Below are 26,531 nucleotides of genomic sequence, written 5' to 3' on the forward strand. Positions count from 1 at the left end.
AGCTTACTGTAACATGGGCTTTTATTTTAAACACCTAATATATGGTAGTCATGTTCTTGAAAAAAACAACAAAAAAAAAAACACTATATGTTTTTCTTATTTAAATGGTTGTGTAAAAATATGTGACTGGGTATCTTGGTTTAAAATGACACAAACAGACCAAGATTGTTTATAGGATGTTTCAGTTTTTTTTGTTTTTTTAGTTTTTTCCACATTTGGACAAATATCTTTCACTTTCAATAAGGTTCAATACAATGTTTCGAATAAATACTTCACAGTGCAACCGATTGTGTAAGGATTTACCAGAATCAATAATGCAAAGTGTTGTGTTTTCTAAAAATTAAGATCTGCTCGATGAATATTTATTTTTCCATGAAAAAAGAAATCGTGTTAATATTATATACTTACATAAATACACCTAATTTGTTTTGATGGGCAATGGTAAATTGAGCAATGAGCATGGTCGTGTAATAAATTAAATTCATATGTCAAGGCACCATTTGAATCACATTTTCATAAATATGCTTCTTCATGCAATGCAATGTACACTACTCACAAACGGTAACTGATACTGAATTCTGGGCTGACATTTCAGGATTAATGGTGACCCTGAAATGTAAATAAAAACAAAAACAAAACAAAAAAGGCTAACTGCAAATAAAAAAGAAAAACCTGTTACAAAAGATGAAACACAGCTCAAAATAAATAAATAAATTGCAGTTAGATTAAAATAGACAAAACACAACAGCAAATTGAAAATCACAAACAAAAAAGCCAAACCAAATTATTACAAGACAGAATACATCCGCAAATTAAATATTGCAAACAAATAAAAACAAAATCATATTGCAAAAGACAAAGCACAACCGCCAATTTAAAATAGCAAACGAAAACAAAGACCATAACAAACCAAACAAAAAAGCAAAACCACCTGAATAAAGATGAAACACAGCTGCAAATTAAAAATCTTACACAGAAAAAGCAAAAACAAACTACGAAAGCCGAAACATAGTCGCAATAAAATTAAAAAAAAGTCCTCCCGAGCAAAAAACAAAAGCAAAAACGCATAACACAAGATGAAACACAAACAGCAAATCAAAAAATTACAAAGTAACTGGAAGCAAAGAAGCAAAAACACATTGAGAAGACAAACCACAACAAAACAATTTAATTGCAAACAAAAAAAAAAACAAATGACATAAGACAACACGGAATTGCAAATTAAAAACTGCAAACAAAAAAGCAAGAACACATTACCAAAAGGGAAACACAAGTTCAAATCAAATATCACAAAATCACTAAAAACAAACTACAATTCATTGCAATTACAGCAAAAACGCATTACGTAAGACAAGAACGAACTGCAAATTAAAAAATGCAAAAAACAGCATGAAAACATTACCATAGAGGAAAACACAAAATGCAAAACAAAAAACTAAGTAAAAATAATTAATTGCAAAGAAAAACAGCAAGAGATAACACCGCTGCAAATTAAACATGGCAAACAATTGAATTCAAAACAAGGCCGTCTCATATTTGCTACAAAAAAATAAGACCCGGAAAAATATTTGCATACAAAAATCTATTTTCATCCCGTAATTTCAACTGCAACTTTGTGTGAACATCGGACAGCATTGGGAGGTTGTTTTTCAGTTTCCCGCCGGCCGCTCGCACCGGGGCGGGACGCGGTCGGACGGCGCAGACGTCCCTTTTTGGGCGTTGACGTTTGCCACTCCCAGGCGGTACAAGGCATCCCGGATGACGACCTCCCCGGGCTTGCACAAGCTCACCATTTGGCTGATCTGCTCATTCACGATATCGCGGCTGGAGAGAAAGTCCAGCAGGCGGTTGTGCAGGTAGTAATGCGCCGGGTTGGTGAAAAGCACGCGTTGCGTCTTGGAAGCTGAAATTTCATCCCCTTCCTCCTTAGCGATCTGAGCCACATTACAAGTGAGGTGATCCAGGTCTTTGCACAAAGCCATGGAGTGATGTCGGGGAACGGCGGCCTCGTGGCCGGGAGTCAACGGAGGCGGACGCACCAGCCAACAAGAGGAAGATTTTGTGCAGGGGTGAGAGTGCTGGTTGTCCCCCGACGCAGAAAGGTCGGCATTGTACGGCCTCCCCCGCAGCTCGGCGCATGACATGAACTGCGGAGCCAAAAACCAAGACCTCGTTTCAGACGCGAACAAAAATGTGACCGCGGCTCTGGTCGGAAGGCAACGATTTTGGAACTGTGCAAAACCGTTGGAGAAAAAAGGAGGAATATTTGCTTTTGTATGAAGCACGGACAACAATCTGCTTATTCGATGTTTAAAACACAGTGGTACCTCGGGTTATGAGATTAACTTGTTCCAGAAGTCATTTGGTGACGTTCGTTTTTCATAAGCAGAGGCGCGTTTTTACATATGATTAGCCCGATCCGTTCCAATCCCCGGCCCCCCAAAAAACACTCCCAAACTCTTTGAATTACCGTAATTCCCCAAATATAGGATGTACTTGTTTTCCAAACAATGGCCAAACGTAAGATTAAAGATTCGTTTTGTTTTGTTTTTTTCAAACACAATTTGAGGAAGATTGAACTGCCAACCACATACTCAACTGAGTTATGACGCACAGATGTGCATTTTTACATCGTTCGTATTCTTAATTAAAATAACTACCGTGATGCCACCAGGAATTATCGTTTTTTCTGAACTATAAGGCCCCTTATAATCCAGTGCGCCTTATATAGCGCATAAACCACGAGTTTTCCTTTTTGGGAGACAAAACACACACACAAAAAAACTTAATCACCAAGTAAAGTATTAAATATTTACCTTTGCATTTCTGTATTTTTTACAATCATTTTTTTATAACACCCTGTTTGAAATTTTGATATGCTATATATGCTCCAATTTTGAAACTATTTAAATGGGGGCAAGGTGCAAAAACCGCAGAATTTGGTAAAAGAAAGCGTGATTTTATAAAGTCAGAAACTGCTTTTAAATCAATATATATATCAATCAATATATTTGAATGTTTTTAGTTGCAATTTGATAAAAAAAAAAAAAAATACTCAATTGACTTGGTTTAAATTCTATTAATGAAGTCTGACTGACTTATTTGTTTTGTTGACATTCTCTTTAGCGCAGCTCCATCTGGTGGATGCATAACACAACCCCAACCACTAGGTAGCTTCTATTCTATGCTCCTTATAAAACGTCGCGCCTTATATATGAAAACGGTTGAAAATAGTTACGCTTCCTGGATACTTGTTAAGGATTTCCACTCACCTCTGGCTCGTGGAAAGGCTCGGAAAAGCAACCCTGATTTCTGCCCCACATGCGGGCGGCCATTTCTGGGTACTGCATGTCCGTACAAAGAGCCACTTCTCGAGCGCAGTCACCGACGTAGACCGGAGGCCAGTAACGGGAGGACACGAGCAGGTCCACGTGGTCCCGGGCCGTCTCTCCTTTCACCAAGTACTTGGAACCGCACACAACCTGACACGCCAAAACGAGGCCGAGGCGTTGAATTGTTTCTGTCTTTGGCGTCCGGGGTAGTGGCAGACGCCCGCCGCGCTGATTTGCTTTTACCTTATGGAGACAGAGCTTGGACAGCTTGCCGGCGGTGAGGTGCTGGGCGGACTGAGGGCCAGTAGGGAGGCCGCTTTGAACAAGCGTGCACATGGAGATCAGCGAAGCCAGCAGGTCCTTCTAAAGCCGAGAGAAAAGGGAGCATTTCACATCAATGTTGTCTCCAGTATTATGCATTTCAATAGAAAACAAAGGAGAAGTACTAAAACATTTAAAACAAGGGTGTACAAGCGGAGGCCCCGGAGGCCATTTGCAGTCCACCAAATATTTTTTTAAGACCTCACAGGGTTAAATTAAAAAAAAAAAAAACATTTTACACGGCCCATAAGGCTAGTTAAAACTAAATAATAGGTTTATAAATTGAAAAGTAGCTTGTAATTCCGACTGATCACTTTTCAACAAACGATGGGATACTGAAATCTGCTGTTTCAGCCAGGAAATTCATCTCATCGACCAAAATGTTTTGGGAAAATGTACTTAACGTCTAAAGTTCCTAGACAGGAAAGTAGAAAGGTTGGTCTAGAAAGGTTTAGAAAGGTTGGTCTGTCATAATTAAATGGAAATGTGTGATTTGGTCTTCTGTGTTCACAATGGTTTTCTGCCAAGTGAAAAAAGAGATTTTTTTTTAACCTAAACACTCGATGTTTGATTCAAATTTTGTGTAAGATATCTAAATACAAAACATAATTGATGGCTGCAGCCCTGGAAACTATTATCGCTATCTGCAGCACACCCACCTTACTGGAGCCTGGAGTGATGCTCATCCCACAGCGCTCCAAAAAACCTCTCAGTTCCTCTTCACTGCAATCTTTAATTTTGTCAAGCTTCAATTCACCATCATGAATGAGCCGGACCAGAACTGACGGTGCTTCTGAAACAGGAAGGAATTTTCATTTACTACCCATATTTTACTTTCGGATTTAGTCATCATTTAGTCATGAGTTTTCACGTTTAAAAGATGCAAGTTCGAAGAGAGGCCGAGGAATTACAGATAGACCAATACCATTTTTCAGGGTCTGTCAGGATCGATTAGTGATGCTAGGCGTGTAGCGAAACCAGCCCAGTATTGATGACCCACTTTTATCCATCCGTACATCCTATCATCCATCCATTTTGACTTGGGGCAGTCGGAAGATAACACCCTGAACAGGTTGCCAGCCAATTGCAGGGCACACAGCGTCCAACAACCATTCACGCACCCAATCACACCTAAGGACAATTAAGAATGTCCAGTGCACCTGCCATGCATGTCTCTGGAGTGTGGGAGGAAGCCAGAGTGCCTGGAGAGAATCCATGCGGGCTCGGGGAGAACATGCAAACTCCACATAGAAAGGCCGGAGCCAGGTGGATTTGCCATTTTGACTAGTTCCTGAGAAGCCATCTGAGAGGGCCGCGATTTTGGTTAGTTGCTTCCTTTTTCTTGTTTGCTTCTTCTTTTTTCTTCGCTTCTTTTTTCTTGTTTGCTTCTTCTTTTTTCTTCGCTTCTTTTTTCTTGTTTGCTTATTTTTTCGCGTGCTTCTCTCCTGTTAGGTGTTTTATTTTTTTTTGTGATTACCTTTTTTGTTTGCTTAGTTTAAAAAAATATATATATATTTATATTTATACAAATATAAATTATATATATATACACACACACACACACACACACATACATATAAAATACCTGGGATTAAAAATCTGGATTTATTCAGAAAAAATTAAGAAAAACAAATGAAACCACATATTTGAGATTGAACAAGTTAAATAATATTTGCAGAAATCCTGTTAGCAGAAATCCTATTAAATTCTCACATGCCTACTGGAGCACTATATGCAACAAGCATACAAAAGTGGTAATAATTGTACATAAAATTTGAGGGACTGTCTGAAATACAGCAGACATGAAAAAGAAAGCGTACCTGGGGGCAACTGTGTCTCTGACATGACCTTGTCCTTCTCTGTGTTGATAACAGTGGCGCTTCTCATCAGCGGTGGGATGAAAGGCGCGATGATTGACGCATCCAGCCTCGTGATGGGGATCTCTGTAGGAAAGGCCGCCTGCTCAATTGCCTCCATCTCCATGGTCAGCCAGAATTCATCCACGTGCACTTCGTCCGACACTAAAGTCTCAGGCCAGGTGAACTACAGTGATCACAAAGCAGCGGCTCGTTTAAATGGCTCCAAAAATATCGTTTTATTTATGATATCATTCAGTCACCTGTACATTTTTGAGCTCCAGCACGTTGTTTGTGTGTCGCCTGGCAATCTCCAACATCGGAGAGATGCCACAAACGCCACAGATCATGTCGTTATAGTCTCGCACCGTCAGGCTCTCGAAGGCCCAGTAGCCTAACTGGAGAAACTCCTGAATTTGGGACGTCTCCTCTGGGCTCAGCGAATGGACTGATGCAAACACAAAAACGTGCGAGCGTGATAACAAACAGAAAAATGCTGCTCAGATTATGCCATAGTTGTGATCTTGTTACCAGGGTGGTTGGAGACATGGTCAAATAGGGTCTTGACTGCATGAGAGGGGGGCTGGCCCAGCTTGATTTTCCCTCTGATTGTCAGCAACAGATCAATACTAACCAGAAGTCTGTTTCCTATGTTGAACAAACCTACCAAAGAAAATTTAAGAGCACAAAAGAAATGCTTTGAGTCATACCATATTAAATTGCTTCCATTTCTTGATAGAAATTGTAAAGGAAGACTGTCTTGTTTTTTTAGCTCAAAAAAAAAAACCTCACAAAAAGATGGTTTTCCCCATGGTACAATTTTAAAACAAGCTTAAGTTGATAAAAACAAGTGCCCAACATAGAGCAAGCTCATAGAAAATGTATACGTATACTTCAAGAGAAAAGGGCTCAGAACTCTTTGGAATCTTAACATTTAACCTGTGCGTAAGAGCTCAACGATTAATCAAAATCAGTCATCAAAAAAAAAAAAAAAAAAAAACTGACTTGTTAAACTGTATATATTAACTGGGAAATTATTTTTCCAAATGAATTATAATATTTATCAAACAAGAATTTAAAAAGTACACATCTATATATCTCAATTTAATCTACACTGATCTCAATTTAATCTACACTGATTCCCCCTTTGATTTAATCTGTACGTACTGAAAATATCAAAGTTAGGCAGCCCCTGCTGTGAACCATCCCATTTGCAAGAATGCCCATATGAACTTTATAATCATTCTGTGTCTCCTATAACAGCAATTTGCACAGTGCATTGCATAAAGTCATCATATCGTTATGTTAACACACTAAGATAACCTTTATAAGCTTCATTTGTCCATTTTTCACACATCTTGGGTCTCAGTTTTTAAAAACACTGTAGTGAAGGCTGGCAAGTATGAAAGCCTATCACACCAACACAAACAAAAAAAGTATTCAATCAATCAAGGATACCAGAACATATATATGTATGTGTATGCAATACAGCCTTGATGGAAATCTTTACTGAGGTGCTATTCAGCTGCGGTTGGGGGACATTCGGGTACCAACGTACAAGCATGTGAAGTGAGGCTCTAATTTATCAATTAAAACAAAACAAAACAAAAAAAATATGGGAGATGTGGGGGTGGGGGGATACCTGGATGCAGGTCAGTGAAGCTGTGCAGAGCCAGACACTTGGCATTGAGGCACACTTTGAGCTGCAGAGACGCCGTTTGGATCAGCATCTCAGTCAGCAGCCAGCAATCCTCCTGTCCTGCTATCGTGCTTTGTTCAGACACATAACATCATGTTGTTAGGGAAGCACACACCCACGCGAGGCAAATAGAGATTTCCCGTAATAAAAACAGAAGCAGAAATTGAGAAGTGCTTTTAAATATGTCCACATAATTGTTTCCGTCTTCTCACCTCTGATCTCCTTTGTAAAGAGGCTTTTTACACAGGCCGCACTGAGTGGCCGATGATTCATAGAACTGAGGCCACCCGGATTCCACGAGCGTCTCGGTGTCAAACGTCCCATCTTCCTTTTGCTCCCCCGGTTGGACCAAGACAATTTGAAGACTGTTAAGGTTCTCGATAAGGGCCAGCGACTCTCGGAGCTCGGTCTCGCTCTCCGGAATCTGCAGGGATTGGCGAATCAGCTGCAGGGTGGATTGCCGTTGGATGTCTTTCTGAGCGGGACTCAAGGGCTGGTATGGATCGACAAATCGATTCAACTTCTAGAAAAAAAAAAAAAAAAAAAACAGACAACCGTAAAGACAGCATGAAGAAAGCGCCCTCAATATCACATTTGAATGTCGTCAATTAAAGCAAGCAAAAAACAACAACCAAAAAGTCTTACACAAGGAGATACAGTCAGTCTACACACTGTGTGAACTATGAAGGGGTTTTCCATAAAGTACTTAAGAGTCCTTGTTTTTGTGTTGCATGATCGTCAATACTAGTCTGCAATTTCTGAAAGGGATTCAGCTTTCACCTTGGCTTCCTTCGGCTTCCCCTTGGGCAGCTCACAACCGCATTTAGGGCACACTAACGGCTTGTGTCTGTTTTTGTACATGTAGTCGCAGAAGGTGTTCTTACAGTGACCTCGGCCTCTCAATGTTGACAGTCCCAAATCCTTGGAAAAAAAAAAACAAGTGGGAGTTATGAAGGAGCGAGAGCAAAGGAAAGAATAAAATGGAAAAGTACGCTTACAAAGCTGTCGACTGTCACGCGATTGAATGGCACAACTGACACCATAGTCATGCTTTTATCAGGTGGGGAGGAAGCAAGCTGGATGGATGTGACAGGAGAATCCTACAAATAAATAAATAGATTCATAAAGAGATAAAAAGCACCTAATTAGTATTGACTCATTATTGGTACTAACTCATTCAATCCCAAACACGTACTTTTACGTCTTATCGGAGTCCTGACATTAAACCAAGTACTTATTAAATATGTATTCAAATTTATTTAAGCGTTAGGATAAAGGAAGTTCTGAAAATGGCTGGTAATGAATGAGTTAATAATATTGTGGTTTATGATTTATGCAGGAAAGTGTAACCTTTTTTATCATCTCAGGGTTAGCCACTTTTGAGTAGAAATGACATTACAGTTGTGTAAGACTAAGATAATGACCAATCATGGCTCACCTGCTGAACCGTGATTGGTCGTTAGCTTGTGTACTACTGTAATGTTATTTGCTGGGGACAGCAAGTGGCAAAAAGGCCACATATTGATAGTATAACGTGTAATATCTGAAGAAATAAAAAAACCCTGTAAATGACTACCTCGAACTGAATGTCAGGACTCTGTAATGACAAATAAATATGCATTTTGGGACTCAATTGGTTAATTGATCATGCTTTTTTAAAAACATATTTTCATATACATTTTGTTCATGGTATCGGAAAATCATCAAAATTGTTTTCCAAAGTAGATGTTTGCAATTCAATGAATCGATCATCAAAAATATGAATTTCTTCATTTGTCAAATGATTAGTTCCCAGCAATTTTAAATCATTTTGACATGGTTAAGAGTGGACTCACAAACTATGGAGATCTAATACCAAAATAGGCACATAGATGCCATCTACTGGTGACTGTGTATGAATTAAGTTGTTTCCTGGATTGAAATTTAGAGTGGAGTAGCATCAAACACAACCTCAGCGCTCCACCATTGAAAATTGAATTTTGAATGGCAGTAAATGAGTAAATGGTTGCACCTCGGGATACAATCAACTACAATTACTAATCCATGTTAATGTATACTGACCTGCCTGGATTGGACTTGCTGGCCGAGTTGTTTTAAGGTACCAGCTTTGAGACCTGAGAATCTCTCTCGTGGCTCTGTGGTGAAGAACAAAAATGTCATTCCACAATTGCAGAGTAATGTCCCTTGTTTAGTTATTATTTTCCAATATTGTTGCTGTCAAGTGAGGTTTTATCAAAAAACTATAAGCAGAGTCCATACAATCAAAATGGGAACAAAAGATACCTGTGTGTGGTTTATTGTTCTGTATCGGAATTTTTTTGTTCCCAGTTGGGACGGCGATGACCTGGAACAAAGCAGGACCTGATAGACAAATATAGTGTAAAACAACGTGACTGCGGTGTTTCCGTAAGCTCAAAACTTCCAAATATTTACAATTTGTCTTCACCTGTGCTATAACAGGAAGGTAAGATGGGCCGAACAGGCCTCGCAGGAACAATGCTTTGATTTTTGACCATTTTTTTCAAGTTGCTGTAAGAAGAGAGGACAACGTAATATGTATAATCAGACAAAGAATAGGAGAAACGAAAATGAAGCACAGATGAGTTCATTTGGACAGTGACTCACCTCATTCGTGGCTGCGTGGACGCGCACGGTGTTTTCTCCGATGACGCGCTGCTGCTCTCTGCTGGCTGGACACCGGAAGTTGATTTGATCTTTTTCAAGCACAGCTGCCCTTCTGTTGAGCTCTCACTGGGTTTGCTTTTAGCAGCATCAGCATTCGTCTCCTGTCTTGTGTCTTGGCAGCTTGAAACAGACTTGGCTTCGGACACGGGCATATCTTTTTCCTCGGTTTTCTTTGCCTGATGAAAGAATGCTGGCACATTTAGGCAACACAAAGTAACAAAAAAAAAATGTCCTTGAATGAAAACACTTAGTAGCAGTCACCTATTGATCATCTTTCAAAAAAAGCAAAACATAGAGATGGAAATTTTTTTTTAGAATTTTTTTTTTTTTTCAAACCACTTGGTGTTGACTGAAAATGACATCACGGAAGCCCTGTAAGGCACTGTAATGTCTTTGTTAGACAAGAGCATGTGGTAAAATGGTCGTTGCCTGAGATGGACAAAAAGGGGAAGATTTTGCTTCTTAATTCATATTCCACCAACGCAAATTTCATCAGAATGCTGTGTAATTGTAATTTTTTTTTTTTTCGGTTGCTCTTGTGTAGTTATTGAGATTGAGTAAGTGCACATTATTAAGTTTTTGGCGCATGCAGAAATCCATTTAACAATAAAAACATCTTATCAGCAAATTCTCAATGATTACGTTATACTGATTATTTTGTCCAAGTAATAGAAACCCTGAAAAAAATCAAATAAAATAGTGCTCACAGCAGGTGTCCATTTGCCACCAAGGTGAATTCCACAATCAGGGCATTCTGTTGGCTTGTGGCGGGTGACGTACACAAATGAACACTGAGGATTGGGACACCTTCCGCGACCTCTTCTGGTGTAGGTCTTCACAGCCTAACGGTTGGACAAAATGCTATTTTACAAGCAGTATACTTTTATATTCTCTGATTTCATGTTTGCCAACGTTGTGAGGCTGTTCAAAGAGTCTGCACAATTACCATCTTGTAAGGCGGAGCGACTGCAGTATTTTGCTCTTGTCTGGCTGTCACAGGGACTATCATTACGGGGCCCAAAGAGCTTACCCCCGCTAAAGGCTTGGTCTCAAGCAGGTTCTAAATGTGGAGCAAAATTATGAGATTGACTGTAGTGCGTAAAATATGGAAGAGGATTAGGGCCAGTGAAGGAAAAATAAGTTATTCTAACTTTTAATTCTCAGAAATTCTGATTATAATGTCAGAATTCTAACTGACAATTCTGAATTCATGGTCAGAATTCCCCCTCAATTCTCAGCATAAATAAACTGAAAATAGCCGTTATTGTCAGAGCTCTAATTTTAAAGTCAAAACTATTAGCTTCTCAATTTATAGTCCAAATCAGGATTTAGGAAGTCAGGATTTATACTGATACTTTAAAGTTAAAATTCTGACTTTATTCTCAGAATTCTAATTTCAGGGTCAGAATTCTCACTCTAGTCCCAGTCAGGATTCCGACTTAAATCAGAATTCTAGGGAAAAAGTCAGAATCCTTCCTTTAAAGTCAGAATTCTGAGAATGAAATCACAATTCTGAGAATAAAGTAAGTATTCCTGATTGACAAATTTGAATTATGATTATACAGTCACAATTCTGACTTGCATGAAATATCTGACTTCAAAGAGAATTCTCAGCATAAAGTCAGAATTCTGACTTTAGTAAGAATTCTCAGAATAAAGTCAGAATTCTGATTTTAGGTCAAAATAATTCTGAGGATAACGTCAGAATTACTGACCAGGATTTGAATTCTAATACTCAGAATTCTGGGAGTAAAGTCAGGATACTGATTTTAAAGAGAATTCCGACGTTTAATAATAATAAAGTCAGTATTCTTGACTAAAATTAAAATTCTTAAAATTGTCAGAATTCTGAGCGTAAAGTCAGAATTAGGACTTTAATGAGAAATAAGAATAAAGTCAGAATCTGACATAAAAGTGAGAATCCTCCCAACTTTTTAAATCAGACTTTACAGAATTCTAAGAATTAGAATTACTTTAAAATCTGAATTTTGAAAATAATCAAAATTTTGATTTGAAATGAAAATAATTCTGACTTTAAAGTAAGAATTCTGAATAGGTTTCTCGGTTTAGGGTGAGATTTTGGCAGTAAATTTAGAATTCTGAGAATACAATCATAATTCTGAGATAAAGGTAAGAATCCTGCCAACCTTTTGTAAAATTCTGACATTCAAATAAAATTTCTCACAATTAATACTTTCAAGAATTCTGAGCTGAAAGTGAGAATCCGGCCAACCTTTTACTTCTTCACCGGCTCTAATCTTCTTTGGTAAAATGTTGCCATTAAGCACATGCGGGCCATACCTGGTTGGGAAAGATGGCAACCATCTGTGTCATTTCCGCTTGAGTTTGATGCACTGTCGCCCCACTATTTACACCGGCACCATCTCTTAACTCACATCCTTTCATTCCAACACTGTTTGCTAAAGCATCGGCAGGACTCGGCGAGCAAGAAACGTCTTTGGACATCGGAGACACGGTCGTAATGGATGAAGAGCAGGACGGCTTGCTTCCTTGGACGGCAGAGGAAAATGACGCCTCCTGCCCAACGTTACCCAGAGAGCTTTGAGAAACATCCACCCCGAGCACTTGGCCCTTTTTGGACTCTTGAGTCAGAACGGGAAAGGACGCATTTGCATCAACTGGGTGAGCGGGACACTCTCCCTGGGGATCGTCGGTCAGGACGAGGTAACTTGCTCTCGGTAGGATTTTACGGAAGCCTGGAGGGTCTTTGGACTGACTGAGAGAAATCTGCAATATCAATAAACAAACACAAGGGAATTTAGAAACGACCCATGTAAAATCCATGGTTATCAACTAAAACCTTGTGCACATTTTTTGTTTTTATTTACTGTATCTATGCCGTCCTTCTCCAAGTTGGCCTTCTCCAGATAGTAGCGTTTCTCTGCCACGCTGAGTCTTTTCCAGCTCTCGCTGATTCGCTTGTTAATCTCCGACTGTGGCTGATTGGGCTTCTCTTGTTGCATTATCTGATGAACGTCGAAGTAGTACAGCAGGTAGGCAGACCTGTATGATATTTCATTATAAATCATGGAGGCTACATCCCAGTTTGTGATTATGCAAATATTTTGCCGTGAGGATTACCTGGGCTTCTTTTGTTTCACTTCACCATCTTCCTGATTTTTACGCTTTCGCTTCCTGGTGGAAAGAATTCCAACCTCTCCTTCCATCTCCTCGTTCTGTTTGACCTCTTCATAAAGGTCCACCTTCTCCATGATGGCCTTGGATCTGGACCTATGAAACACGTCAACTCGTGTAGTTAAGTAACAAATATAAGGTACATACTCTGAAATGCACACAAAACATGTTTTTTCTTATCAATTACATACAGTAAAGTGAAATCATTTGGATTTGAGCTGTCCTTTGACTTGTTAGATTCTAAATCCAGTGGGGTTTTGTTTCTCATTACCACACGTAATGATGAGCAAATAATATGTGAAACATTTTTACAAATCGTTAACTTTTCTGTGGTTGTCGTAATGATGACATTTGGAAACCAGGAAATAAGAAATGCAAGCAAAAACAAGCATCAGACGACCAGTGTTTATTTAACAAGCAAGTAAACGTTACAGAAATAACACGAAGAAAATCTCTATGGGGGTCATTTCAAAACGTCGTCATATTGACCCCAAAATGTATTAACTCATGGGGCGTTGACAAGGTGAAACAACCCGCACTGTATGTTTTTAAAGCAGCGTTAATAGCCTTGCTGCATACTGCCAGCAATTCACAGCGTTGTCCAATGAAATGGCTTCTTGTTGAAGTCTTACCTCGGGTAGCCTTCGCTCTTCACGACCCTCTGAAAATGACGTCAGATACATTCAAACGGCCAAACATTATAAAGGCGTTGGATGATTGCGAAGTAGAGTAGATGCTGTTGTTAATATGTGGAATTTGCGATGGATAAATGTCTGCAAAAGTCGCTTCGTGTAACATCGACTAGCAGAAAACATGGCGTTTCGGTGCCTCGGGTTTCAACCAATCATAGTTAGCCATATGGAAACGTTGGCCAATCATCTTGGACGTTTTTGACACGCGAAGGTGACACTTTTTCCGGTATGGATGGCACGATTTCGTCAGATTGAACATGAAAAACACTAAATATATTTAAGTAAAGCGAATAATGTTTATAATTCAAAATTGATGGTTGCGCGTTCGAAATACTGCAACAGGTTACGTCATGATCTAGCGAGAAATCGCTTTCAGACCTGACTAGTCGCAAAACTGGGTTTAGCTTAGCTAATCGAGCACCGATCAACTCGATGAAGAGAAATGGCGGACGACAAGGTGAGCAGACCGCACCGGCCGGCATTTACTCCATTCATGTTGGAATCTGAATATTAAGTAAGGCAAAGAATGAAAAAATGATTTACTATGAAAATAGTATAAAATAATGGTCATCAGTAAAGCGAGGTGTTTTATAATCATATTCTCTGCTGCAAAAACCTTAAATAACTAAATAACATGTAGGCCTATCCAATTGCATCGCTGGGTTTTTGCATGAATTAACCTAAACAATTAGGTTGTTTTTTACGACCAGAAAAAACGTGAAGCGTTTGTCTATTTTTAGGATCCCCTGAAACAGTTGAAAGATCTTTCGCAGCTCAAAAAACAGTTGGAGGAGATCCAGAAGAAAGTAGAGAATGAAATTTCTGCAGGAATTCCTCAGGTACGTGATTACAGTCCGGGAAGAATGTGCATGAATATTGTTTTGAATATTATAGTAATAATCAGGAGGGTAATGAGAAACCTTTCCAAGCTACAAAAATAAATATATGTTGTTGTCTTTCTTTGCAGGGCGGCTCAGTGTTTGGATCTCCTTTCCTGAAGGGCTTCCTGGCTGGTTATGTGGTGGCTAAGCTGCGTTCTTCCGCCATCTTTGGGCTTCTGTTTGGGACTGTCACTGGAATGTACGCAGCACAGAACTATCAAGTGCCTAACATTGAAAGGACCGTCAAAGATTTTCTCAGCAGCTTGAAAAAAAAGTAATTGCTGCATACCGAAGGAAGCCTGGCGCTACTTCTTGTTTGGTCAGTGATGGACTACGCCAGAAATGTTTGTTTATTATTTATAATGTGAGCGTTGAGCTTGCACCATTTGGTCCATCATCTTTCATGACTTGTCCTTGGTTGCTCTTTGAGATACATTTAATTTTGTGTTAACAATGATCGTGATCCAGAACGAGAGGGCGAGGTACAGGAGGCGGTGTCTGCCTAGGCTGCGTTGGGGGTCCCTGTTGTGCGTGATGGTCCTCATCTACGGCTCTCACGCGCCCCTCATCGCTTTGAGCAAAATCGAGGGCCGCGTCCCTTTCGACTCCTCCTCCTGCGTCCTCATGATCGAGCTGGCCAAGCTGCTCGTGTCTTTTGCCGCTCTCATCACAACCGGGGGTGCGTGGGCATTACTCACCCCTCCCTCCCCTTTCTTCGTGGCCCCCTACGCCGTCCCCGCCACGCTCTACGCCCTCAATAACAACCTGGTTGTCCACATGCAGGCTTACATGGACCCCAGTTCTTTCCAGGTCCTCAGCAACCTCAAAATCGCCACCACTGGTCTGCTTTACACCCTGTGCTTGGGTAAAAGGCTACGCTGGGGTCAGTGGTTGAGTCTGGGGCTCCTCATGGCGGCGGGAGTGTGCCACAGCTACTCCAGTCTGGACCCGGCAGATGTGGGCGTGGCCCAGCAGGGGTCCAGGCTTCACATCACAGCGTGGGGGCTCTTCCTCATGTTAGTGTACTGCTGTGCATCTGGGCTGGCGGCTGTTTATACAGAAAAGGTGCTGAAAAGTCAGAAACTGCCGCTCAGCATGCAAAATTTCTACCTCTACATTTTTGGGGTGCTCATCAACGGGCTGTCATCCTATTCCGCCCTCGCGAACGACAAAAGATTTTTGGAAGGATTCTCGTGGACCGTCTGGGCCATCGTGGCGGGACAGGCGGCTAATGGCCTACTGATGTCTGTCGTCTTGAAACACGGAAGCGGAATCACTCGGCTTTTCGTCATCTCCTGCTCCATGCTGGTCAACGCAGTCATCTCCTGGGCATTTTTAGGGCTGCAGCTTACTTTCTTTTTCCTGATACCGCTCACTATGGTCATCCTGGCAGCTTTTCTTTATTACAATTAGTGGAGTATTCACTGATGTGCCAATCATGGTCTTAATACTCATTCTTTGGTATTTTATCTTGTTAATCTACATTTTATTGCGTGTGTGTGAGAAAATGAAAATTCAACTTTTATTTCATAAATTGACTGTTTTTAATTGTTGCTTATACACTCACTGGGCAATTATGTATTCATGTCTGTATGAAATAGAGATAAACTATGCTTGCAATTCCTATTATTCATAGTCAAGGATAGCCAATAACTTGTAGCTGCTCTATTTCAGTAACTGCAAAAAAAGCACCAAGAAAAAATATCCAACTCTTAAATTTATTCAAATGTATTTCAGTATATATTTATTGAACAAAAGGGTGGGATTCTGTCTCACAATTTGATTCATAATTTTCTATTCAAAATTATTTGATTGTAAATGATTCTTTCTTCAATCGGTAGATATGCAAATAATCATTATCTACTCCAATCTGCAAGACACAATGGCAAACGAGACAATAAAGTGTGTGTGTGTTTTTTTTTTTTTACCTTTATTAAGATTACAATAGTTAGGAAAGTGCCTTTTTCCACAAAACAGCATGTGGACCACAACTGCTACTGGATTCTTTATTTTCGATTAATTGACATAGCAACTGCCAGAAGTCTTATTTGGTTAGGTATTGCACGCCTAAGTGACTTGATGGCCAATTAACATAAATTTCACCCCATCATTCATTCTGATATGTTGGCTTTTATAGATTTGATAGAAAGTTTTAAACATTTGCAGTAATTTATGTTTGATGTAAAGGTTGACCTTTCTTTCTGCCTTGAGTATGAAATATCCGACTGCATTTGAATGCACCATATAAATAGTGGCTAGGTCTGGTGCCGGTGGCTTGAGTGCTTACAATGACAGTGCAATTGACTAAAGGATTCAGTCATGAGAATTATTCAAGCTAACTGGTAGCAACCACCGCTGCGAAGGCCACTTTCAAATTAAAAGCATCGTACGGTCATTGCATTGACGTCCATGTATTATTTGGTGTGTTTATTTTGAAGTTGGCCTGGTTTGACAGTGATTTATAATTCTTTTATTGTTTGAGTGATTTAGAACAACTATGCAAATAAATGTAACATGTGAAAGAGTGTTGCTTATTTGTTTATTATCGCAAAGTGTGTTCACCTTGCTTGGTTATAGTATCTTTCAACTCCCCCAGAGCTGAAAAACAAAAGTAAGACAGAAGAGTTTCTCTGACACAAAGTAAAGAAAGCAAGTGTAGCTCCATCCCCACCTTTGCGCAGTTGTTTGTTGTCAGCATGCAGCTGCTGGTTTTGAGCAGACAGGTAAATGGCATCATGCACAGCCTCCAGCAGCACGCTTCTATATCTGGCCTCAGATGTCTTCCACAGCTCCTCGCTCGATTCACGAAACCTCCTGAAAATCTTCAGAGACACACGTACATGAAAGGGGGGGAAAAGAGCCCGGAGAAAACAACAAAAATTGATTTGATTCAGAGTATTTTTTAGTTTGTGAATAGCTCCATTTCTTGGTGTTTTTATCTTTTTAATCTCATTTGATTGCGTGAATATTTTTATTTGTTCAATAGGGGGCAGTGCAAATTAATATTTCATTGGGAATAGAAAAATGTAGTTCTGTCAGTCCATTAATACAGTGCAATTTGTATACGTAAAAAAACAAAAAACAAACTCATATTCATCATGTAACTGTGTGTCTATCCAATATTTTAATTTTAAAAAACCTAAACTTTTCATTGCTGATGCCAGTTAGGATAGTATTCATAATCTTGTGTCTTTTAACCTTTTTTTTTTTTTTTTTTTTGCTCCATTTCAATACAAATGCTTTTTCTTCTGGTGTGCACATCTTGGCCACTTAGGTGCAGCATAATACAGATAAACTACAAAAAAAAACAGTAAATTACAGCAATTTTGGAGATTTTTTGCGGGGGATAAAGAATATATGTCTTAGCATTGTTATATTATCTAAGTGTGTCCTTATACTAGACAGTAAGTAAAATAATTATAGATTTTGGCTTTCACTGGGAAGCTACACAGTGAGATTCATTCAAGAAGATAGTACACTAAATGAGTACGTAGCATTTTACTCTTTCAGACTATATTTGGTCTCAACTTTAATTAAGTGTAAAATTTACACAGTACAAAGTAAAATATTCAGAAATTGTGTAATCCAAGTGTAAATTTTATTCTGTTTAGTGTAAAATGTATTATAGAAATGCATTGTGTAATAAAAGTAAAAGAGTGGAAATAGAGCAGGGGAAAAAGTTTTTCAAGTCTGGTATGGCAACTTTAACAATAGATCAACATTATAGAAATACATTTCTTGCAAGCCCAGTAAGGCATTGGCAGAAATGGAGGGAGGTAGATGCTTGTTTTGGTGCACCACCTAGTGGCTAAATGGCAGATGCTATTTGTGCCCTTAAAAAGAAATATTTTTCCATTAGCAAGTTTTTATTAACAACAATATTAGTAAATGGGGCTTCCTAATATAAAGGAAAGAACATCTCAAAGATTGAACATGGCCTGTCAATATCTATAGTAGTTTGGTTTTAGGTGTTCAAATTTTAACCAATAGGGGGCAGTCTGCTCATCATGAAGATGAAGAAGAACAGGAAGTTATTGAGTAGCTAATTCCTCTCTAGCTTGTTGACCTTAAATAGTACTAATTACTGTTTTCGTTTCTCTCTTTATTTATTTTATCAATTGAATTTTATCAATTTTAATACAATTCAATGGTGCTACCCAGAGGCAGAAAGCCAAACATAAAGTATTAAGCCTGCATACAACGGTTGGACCCACCTGAAGACTTTCTTCCCTCAGACGTCTCAGCTCACTTTGGTGCTTGCGCCGTTCCTCCAGCAGGTCCTTGTGAGCCTGCTGGGTTTCCGCTCTCAGGGCCTCCATCTGCAGCACCAGGACCCGTCTCTCACTGCTCATCACCAGCAGCTCTCTCTCCACGCTCTAAAGTAAAGTATAAAGTCTATTCAGATAGATGATTCTCTTCATTTGAGCTTTCCTTATTAGTACTACTTATTGTGTTATTTAGTTGTCTTTTTTTCTCACAAATATGTACACTGATTGGTGTGCCTCCCTCAAAGTGACTCAGCATCCTCTCCTAAGATAAGTAAGGCGATGAATAATAAAGTATGAACCATATACAGCTTATCTCATTAGCTTACTGGAAGCTGCTCCCTCGCCAAGTCTCTCTCCATTTTCTCCAGCTCCCGCTGAATTAATCTCCCGCTGAGCTCCTTCAGTTGCCTCCTACGCTCGTTTGCATGGCAGCCTTCCAACTGATACTCATCATTCAACTTAAAAAAAGGAAAGCGGAGGGAGGGGGGAGCTATAGTGAGAGTGTCTTGTGCATACAGAAAAGCTTAAAATGATTAAAAAGGCACAAGAGAAATGAAGTGTTACTTGCAGACAGAGGTCACATATTTCTGAAGGGATGTTCTTCATCGGTTCCTTTCTGAGAGCCTCCATCAACTGCAGGATCTTAGTTATGCTCTCCTGGACTTTCTCAATGCTTCCCGGGTCTTCTACAGGCACAGAAGATAATGAGGCTGACTTGTACTGGATATTGTTTACAGCCATGTGCCGTATTTCTAGCGGAAGTTTGAACTGTCCAGATTTTTTTACAAGCATGTGAGGGCAACAATACGCTCGATATGATGCGGTTATGTAAAGCGAAATGGATATAAGAAGTCTACACACCCCTGTTGAAATGCCAGGTTTTGTGCTTTGTTAAATAGAAATCAAGATGAATCATTTTCACCACTATTATGACCTATAACATGTGAAGTTGGTTTTAAAAAATCTTTTTGAGAAGAGAAGTAAAAACTAGGACCTGAAGTGTTGTGAAACAACCCCCCAGGCATGATGTTACCATGAACTTGTTTTACTGTGGATACGGTGTTGCTTTGGTGATGAGCAGTGCTGTGTATATTTATTGGAATTAGGCTCAAAACGATTTCATAGCCTCATATCATTTTTTTTTATCTCTTTGGAAGATTTTGTGAAGCTTAGTGGTGGCAGTATCATGCTTTGGGGCTGTATTCCTTCAGTTGAAACTGCGGCCCTCGACATGACGGAACGAATTATGAACAGTTTGAAATTCAAATAGGAGCATTGGTTAGCACGTCTGCCTCACAGTTCAGGGACTCGAGTTCACGTCCGCACTGTTCCGTCCTTCCTGTGTGGAGTTTGTATGTTCTCCCTGAACCCGCGTGGGTTCACTCCGGCTTCCTTACACAGTCCAGTGGTTTAAATGCTTTGAAATGAATTATCTTGGTCTCGTTTTTTTTTCATATCACTAAAATATGGCATTCGAAAAAGGGTGATGAGGATTCGACCTATGACCAAGTTGTTTTCGATTTATTGTTCGCCAAAAGGGGGCTTCGGTCTTCTGTTGCACTCAACAATTAAGAACTAAGAAAATGTGCTTGGGACACTCCTGTCACAAGATTTGAGTAAATGTCACAAACTGAAGTGCTTGCAGAATTCTTAACAAATGGTGTGATCTATTTACCGTATATTGTCCGTACAATCAGTTTTATGCATATATCAACTATCTTTGACACTATGGAGATGGAATTGGTGAACAGCTCTTTTGTGGGCCTTTCTGAGATTGTGCAGATGTTGTGCAAGGTGAAGTGTCCTGTTACCTCCAAGGTGTGCCTTCATTTCCTGCCTCAAGTCTTCCTGCAAGCTTTTGAAGGTGTCAGAACTTCCTTTGGGAGCGATGCTGTGACCGCCAGATAAATGATTGTCCATTTGGTTCTTTTGAGGCCCACACAGCTGTTGGACCAGCAGAATATTTAATTCGAGGGTGTTGGGACAAAATGAGCTGAGGAGTGTGTAGATTTTTTTTTTTTAAATATTTACTTGTCTTACTACTTTTGTTGCCTACACAGTAGACCCTCCAGTTACGGCGTCCCTGGCTTACGTTTTTTTCACGTTACAAAGTGGAATACTAAGTTTTTCGTCCCCTCTTTACGTCTTTTTTTTTCACTTTACGGCATCAACAACTGTCATGACCTGTGGGGTTGGCTGTGTTTATGTTGTTTTGCCTCCCTCTTCAGGCGTTTTATGTAATTGCTCTTATTTTTTGGTCGCGTCAAACTGCCTGCGCTGCAACGCGTCACTAATGGTGGTCTGCTATTAGTCAGCGTCACGGTGTCACTAAGACGGTGTCACTAAGATGCCGACATATTGTATTTATTGTGCATTTTAGGGCTGAATTCAAACTTTAATTGGTTAGCCATGGGTCCCAAGATTGCTAGTGATGTTAAAGGGAGAAGTAAGGAGATGGTTAGTGTGAAAAGGAAGCTGGAGATAATCAAGAAATACAAAGAAGGCTAGGCTAGGCTACCCTCGCTAGGGATTATAGCCGTAAGTAGCTCAAGTCGATGTCATTCAAATGGTAAATAATGTTTCATTTTTCCTTCATATGTTTTTTTTAATTATGTTGTTATTTAATTGTATACCTATATACAAATAACACTTACTATATACTATTTTGTTACCAAATTTTAATATGTATATACAATTTTGATGGTTTTACCTGGGGTTTTATACACATTCGCTAATTACCATAGGTTTCTATTGCCCGTCATACGATTTACAGGAATGGATTAATTTCGTATTGCAGGGGCGCACTGTATTTCAAAACATATAACTGTACTTTCTACTCCTTACTTTGAGAAAGTCGGCTTGTGCCTGTACAGCATGGACACTTTTGCCACCCCTGATGAAAACATGTAAAAGGAAGTTTCAAACCTTATGTTTAATCCTCTCCGATTCTTCCCTTTTCTTCTCCCATGACTCCTCTTTCACAATCTGTTAAAGGAACCACTGACTTATGAGTTCAATATGTTTGATACATAGTTGAATGTTGATGTTATAAATGACCTGCAGACTTTGGATGAGCTCAGCGAGCCTGTGGATGTTATACGTCCCGTTCGCCGCTTCTGACATCATCGCATGTCTCAGCTCCATAATACGACCTCGTGTCTCTTGCTCCGTTTTCTCTGGACTCCAGCAAAATTGGGCGGGCCTTGTCACTAAACGCCTCACTTTTTGGGCCAAAGCTAAAGCAGATGGGGTTTCGTCATCCAAATGGCCTGGAATGAGGAGGAGACTCGAGTTTTGAGTAAAGGTCAGACTGAAGGTGGGAAGGGACAAAGTGACGCACCTTGAGGTTGGATAAAATAGATGAGCGCCGTCCTGTTATTTCCTGTGAGGGCGTTGCTGACAACGCTATGCAAGAGCGGATCTGTTTTGGTGGCTCCATTTGGGATTTCATTCATAACACTCAGCAGTGGGTTGGCTCTGGAGACATGACATGAAATGACAAAAATGACATGAAGTGGGTATGGAATATACTCAACACTTCTTTTACACACATTTTATACTGCTCTCATTCAAAACCTCTCATCGAGACATCATTGAAAAGCCCAAAATGTCCTCAACTGAGCACACTAGGACTTGGTAGAGTAACTCAAACGCGTCAAAAGCTATAATACAAAAGCAAATGTCTTCTACAATGGACACAAATGAATAGGTTGGGTCTCAGAGGATATAGGACCCGACATAATTTACTAAGATAATTGATTCCCATGGTACTAAATTAGCTAACGCAATTGATTACATTACATAATGACCTTAATTAATAGATTAGCTTAGCACTTCATTAATTTAGACACTGTTAGCTTAAACACTTTTTTTTTCATTCGTCATTTTTTTCATTTTTGAAGAAGACATATACAAGCAGCTACATTTAAATGTCTGGACTCATAAATGTAAACTGATGTCTTTTGGATTGAATGTGTAAAAACATTAGCATGTTGTCAACAGACCTGTTTAGGTCCATCCCATTGGCTCCTCCCACAAGACCAAACATCCGCAGTCTGCTGCGACAGAGCTGAAAGGCCAATTCGTCCTCTTGGAGTTTCCACTCCACTGCAACTGTGAAAAGCCAACTACAAAAAAGCGGTCGATAAAAAGAAGAAGAGAAAAAACAAAAAAGCAGGGCAAGCTGGTAAAAGTGAGTCTTTTTACTTGATCCAGTCAAACACCTAATTCTAGATTGTGCAACCGCCACAGAGTGTGAGTCCCTGCCAGACACAGTCGGAGTTCATTTGACCTACCTAGTTGAAATAAACTCTTCTTTGGCCTTTTGTGCTTCCCTGCATGTTTTATAGAGCGTGTAGGCTTCCTCTGCAGAGCCTACGCACACCTCGCCCAAACCTCTGATAACACTGAGCGAAAAACAAAGGTCAGTTTCTCATGTCACCAGCATTAGCATTCGCCATTCAAAAGGGATTACAGTGTACAGTCGCATACTTTAACATATGTGATGAGTGGCCATTTACAAGCTTAAATCTGTATTCATTTATTCATATGGGCATATTCTCTTCATTTCTTTCATCTGCAATGCTTCCAGAATACGAATGTTAGATTCTTGGTCCAGTAGGTTCTAAGACTCTCTATGTGCTGCCATGTCAATTGAATCCGTCTCGGGCCTTCGGAATCAAGGGTTAAGAGATCATCTCTCGAGAACTGAAGTTGCCCTCGCGTATCGGCCGTCTCACGTCAAAAGGTCTGGACATCAATTTATCATTCTTCAATAGCTGCATCCTCAGCTTCAGAGAGTTTCCTTTTAATTGTAACTGCCTGTCACCATTGAACTACAAAAGTGATACGAAACGGGGATTTGATGATGCACTCGATGATCAGATGCACAGTGAGTGGCAGTCACTGACACTCACCCTCCCAGGACCGGATGATGGACAAGTTCGAGGGTTTGTGCTTCAGGGTTCAAAAGGTCTGCTGCACTGCCATTTGGATGAAACTGGGCCCCGCCCCCCCAAAAACTGTTCAAAATCGTAGTGGTTTTAGCATCACGCAAGCACACAAACAAATAAACAAACCTGAAGGTAGGAAACCGTAGTAAACAGCTCTTGCTTCACAGATGTCGTCGTATCAAGGAACACATTTATTAACACCTGTGAAAAGACAAGTTGGACACATTATGACCAAAGAATGACCACATTATGACTTGTAGGGCCACAAGTGCAGTGGAAAACACAACACAATTAGCCAACCAATGCTTCATAAACACTTTACCATTCAAAATAATATATGGACAAAAACACCTTGGAACTCTTTTATTTTGACCGTGACAAGTGTTTCTACTGCACAATCTGTTCCTCTTGCAGTGAGTTGAGTTCCTGGTGTAAACAACACAGCGTAGCTAGCAGCGCTCAAGTGCTCCTGAGAGGCAGTTGTGGATGTGAATCAAAACTACTGTACACTTTGATGCTGACATCCAGATACGGTTGCTGTTGCTACTGATCACTTTTGAACATAACAGGTTGAATCAAATGTGTTTTGTGGGTCTGACGTCACTAACCTTATCGAAAAAAAATATGGAGAGAGATCTGTCCAAAATCTCGGTTTAAATTCAAACAAAAAAAGCAGTTGAAAAAATGAGCCTGTAATTAAAGCCTCTCTCTATATGTTTACATTTGCATGCTTGTTCGTTAATTTTTTTGAAGTCTTCTCAAAACAAAAACCCTTCAAATGTCAATATTTATACTGGATATTCTTTTATATAACAAAGCTTGCCTAGATCTCATCTTGCTTTTGTGGGATTTGTGTCTCGGCCCATCCGTGGTTGAGGTTGCATTCGGGGAAACTGTAACTCGCCCCCTAGTGGAGAGTGGAAGCAATGTTACTCAAAGGTAATAACCTGTTGGATGATGACATCATCAATCAAAGCGTCGATGTTGTCCGTGGAGGCTGCGCATATGAGCAGTGACCCACTGTAACCGCCACGTATGCGATCAGTGAGAACCTGCAGGAGTTCCCCGTGGAGCGGCTGTCGGTGACACATACACCAGTTAAAGCCTGGACATGTCACTGGATTGCTGTTGTGTAAGCGAGCTCAAATCGAAAAGACGTGTCCTTACCTGCATGTTTTCCACAGTCACGATTCGATCAAAAGATAAGCGCTGTAGTTGCTGTTTGGAGAATCAGTAAGATGAGCCCAGCTCATAAAAGGCAAATATTGTGAGATGGTGATGGTGTAAGTACCTTGTCTTTTGATAAGTAGTCTAAACTTTGTCCATCCTCATGAATGATAACACGCTCTTGACCTTTTGAGAGAAAAGGCCATGATGCAAATAGCTGGAGCTTTTTCCAGCTGATATTTATGATGAACTGTGTTGAATTTGCTTTGATCAAATAGACTTTTGTTTCCTATCTGTCCCTGTCTTCATGCCTTCTCTTGCTCTTCAGGCTTTTGTTCCCACATATCTGTGTCAGGCATTCCAGAGTAGGGCTGTGCAGATGAATCCAAGTATTGATTGAATAAATACTTGCCTACTTTATTAATATGTCTATTTTTTGGAATTTTTCTCGGGGAAATGGACACGTTTTATATTGCTCTCACTCGAAACCTCTCATTGAGACATCATTGGAAAGCCCAAAATGTCCTCAACCGAGCACAGTAGGATTTAGTAGAATAGAGTAGATTATTTACTATGCAAATGACAATATATATATATATATATATATATATATATATATATATATATATATATATATATATATATATATATATATATATATATATATATCCGTGCAATCATTGTGAGAACATGCAAACCTCAAAAGAGAAGGCCAGAAGAGGAAGAAGACGGAAACCGAGATTTAATCTCACATTAGAAATGTAAGACAAACGTGCAAAGTTGCTAACCACTTGTTCACCATGCTGCCACAAATCAGACTCACTTCCATTGTTTTGTATTGCGATATTTTTTTTGTGAGAACAAACCTTACCTGATCTTGTACTTAGCACCACTCCCACTTTCACTGACTCACCGTCAGTTGTCTGCAGAAAAAAAAAGTCACAGAAGACTTCATCGATGAAACATTTGGCATTTTGAGAAAAAAAAAAAAAGGTTAATACTCACAGCGGTTTTCACACCCATGGGGAACATACTGTGCTTATGCTTGCATCTCCACTAACAGAAATGGATTATGTTACACTCCACTAAATTATTAAGCAGACAGAATCTACTTTCACCAGAGTATGGTTACAAAGATGAGTTTAAATCGTACAGCCGCTTCAGCCATCAACCATGAATGCAGTGTCTTTCTATTTAGATAATTGCAAACTGCAGAGAAAAATGAAGAGCAATTCCATTTTTTTTTTTGCATCATGTCTTCCGTTTCTATACCGTGCAGTTGGTTTCGCTCTAGTCGTTCGATGTCATTGCTAAATGATGAAATATCAAGAAACAACAATTAATAAGGATTCATTTCACAAATCAGATAAATCTTACATCAACGCGTGTGCAGACTCTGAAAGTATTTATAGAAGCCATTGTACATAAATTCAAGTGCTATAAAATTCATTTTGTTTTAAGAAACAATTGGAGGCTAACAAATTAATTAAAATATATGTGAAGTTAAAGTAACCTAAAAAAT

The 26,531-nt window shown here is 39.6% G+C and overlaps 4 protein-coding genes across 5 annotated transcripts; 2 read left to right on the forward strand and 2 right to left on the reverse strand.

The window, feature by feature from the left end:
- Window positions 1-3: 3 nt before the first annotated feature.
- hmgxb3 (HMG box domain containing 3) lies at window positions 4-13,830 on the reverse strand. Of its 2 annotated transcripts, none has more exons than XM_088431817.1 (21): window positions 13,682-13,830; window positions 12,996-13,145; window positions 12,743-12,917; window positions 12,195-12,641; window positions 10,840-10,953; window positions 10,601-10,735; window positions 9,834-10,069; window positions 9,655-9,737; window positions 9,492-9,569; window positions 9,270-9,343; window positions 8,207-8,308; window positions 7,989-8,129; window positions 7,421-7,731; window positions 7,152-7,279; window positions 6,041-6,172; window positions 5,779-5,957; window positions 5,474-5,696; window positions 4,313-4,446; window positions 3,576-3,695; window positions 3,273-3,482; window positions 4-2,147 (listed from the first exon to the last, which is right to left on the reverse strand). In XM_088431817.1, exons 2-21 carry the CDS (start codon window positions 13,124-13,126, stop codon window positions 1,650-1,652), a joined length of 3,651 nt encoding a protein of 1,216 aa, XP_088287943.1. In that variant the 5' UTR covers window positions 13,127-13,145; window positions 13,682-13,830; the 3' UTR covers window positions 4-1,649. The 2 variants fall into 2 exon arrangements, with proteins under 2 accessions (XP_088287943.1, XP_088287942.1); XM_088431816.1 differs by having other exon boundaries at window positions 5,773-5,957.
- LOC148413933 (SLC35A4 upstream open reading frame protein-like) lies at window positions 13,818-14,923 on the forward strand. The gene is made up of 3 exons (XM_088431819.1): window positions 13,818-14,198; window positions 14,482-14,580; window positions 14,709-14,923. The coding sequence occupies exons 1-3, from the start codon at window positions 14,184-14,186 to the stop codon at window positions 14,898-14,900; spliced, it is 306 nt and encodes a 101-aa protein (XP_088287945.1). The 5' UTR covers window positions 13,818-14,183; the 3' UTR covers window positions 14,901-14,923.
- Window positions 14,924-15,015: 92 nt separating this feature from the next.
- On the forward strand, window positions 15,016-17,147 carry LOC148413934 (putative UDP-sugar transporter protein SLC35A4). Its single transcript, XM_088431818.1, has one exon. The coding sequence runs from the start codon at window positions 15,076-15,078 to the stop codon at window positions 16,033-16,035; it is 960 nt and encodes a 319-aa protein (XP_088287944.1). The 5' UTR covers window positions 15,016-15,075; the 3' UTR covers window positions 16,036-17,147.
- On the reverse strand, window positions 16,324-26,032 carry LOC148413935 (uncharacterized). Its single transcript, XM_088432051.1, has 18 exons — window positions 26,015-26,032; window positions 25,881-25,932; window positions 25,134-25,195; window positions 25,010-25,060; window positions 24,790-24,918; window positions 23,969-24,043; window positions 23,807-23,889; window positions 23,186-23,296; window positions 22,874-23,017; window positions 22,231-22,367; window positions 21,948-22,159; window positions 21,817-21,875; window positions 20,702-20,844; window positions 19,455-19,576; window positions 19,217-19,348; window positions 18,837-18,998; window positions 17,294-17,444; window positions 16,324-17,220 (listed from the first exon to the last, which is right to left on the reverse strand). The coding sequence occupies exons 1-18, from the start codon at window positions 26,030-26,032 to the stop codon at window positions 17,165-17,167; spliced, it is 1,899 nt and encodes a 632-aa protein (XP_088288177.1). The 3' UTR covers window positions 16,324-17,164.
- Between the last annotated feature and the right edge of the window lie 499 nt (window positions 26,033-26,531).

Source organism: Hippichthys cyanospilos, chromosome 13 (genome assembly GCF_059441005.1).
Source record: "Hippichthys cyanospilos isolate Australia breed blue-spotted pipefish chromosome 13, RoL_Hcya_1.0, whole genome shotgun sequence".
Taxonomy (NCBI): Eukaryota; Metazoa; Chordata; class Actinopteri; order Syngnathiformes; family Syngnathidae; genus Hippichthys; species Hippichthys cyanospilos.

What these genes read in the sequence shown, in the direction of transcription:
- hmgxb3 (XM_088431816.1), bottom strand. Translation starts at nt 13,126, where the DNA reads ATGGAGAAGGTGGACCTTTATGAAGAGGTCAAACAGAACGAGGAGATG. An exon ending in TTGCCATCTTTCCCAACCAG is followed by an intron (nt 10,954 to 12,194) that starts GTATGGCCCGCA and finishes CTCCACATTTAG; the next exon opens with AACCTGCTTGAGACCAAGCC. An exon ending in TGGAGCTCAAAAATGTACAG is followed by an intron (nt 5,697 to 5,772) that starts GTGACTGAATGA and finishes TGATCACTGTAG; the next exon opens with TTCACCTGGCCTGAGACTTT.
- LOC148413933 (XM_088431819.1), top strand. An exon ending in TTTCTGCAGGAATTCCTCAG is followed by an intron (nt 14,581 to 14,708) that starts GTACGTGATTAC and finishes CTTTCTTTGCAG; the next exon opens with GGCGGCTCAGTGTTTGGATC.
- LOC148413934 (XM_088431818.1), top strand. Translation starts at nt 15,076, where the DNA reads ATGATCGTGATCCAGAACGAGAGGGCGAGGTACAGGAGGCGGTGTCTG.
- LOC148413935 (XM_088432051.1), bottom strand. An exon ending in CTACGGTTTCCTACCTTCAG is followed by an intron (nt 23,890 to 23,968) that starts GTTTGTTTATTT and finishes GGCGGGGCCCAG; the next exon opens with TTTCATCCAAATGGCAGTGC. An exon ending in AATGAAGGCACACCTTGGAG is followed by an intron (nt 19,577 to 20,701) that starts GTAACAGGACAC and finishes CTGTGCCTGTAG; the next exon opens with AAGACCCGGGAAGCATTGAG.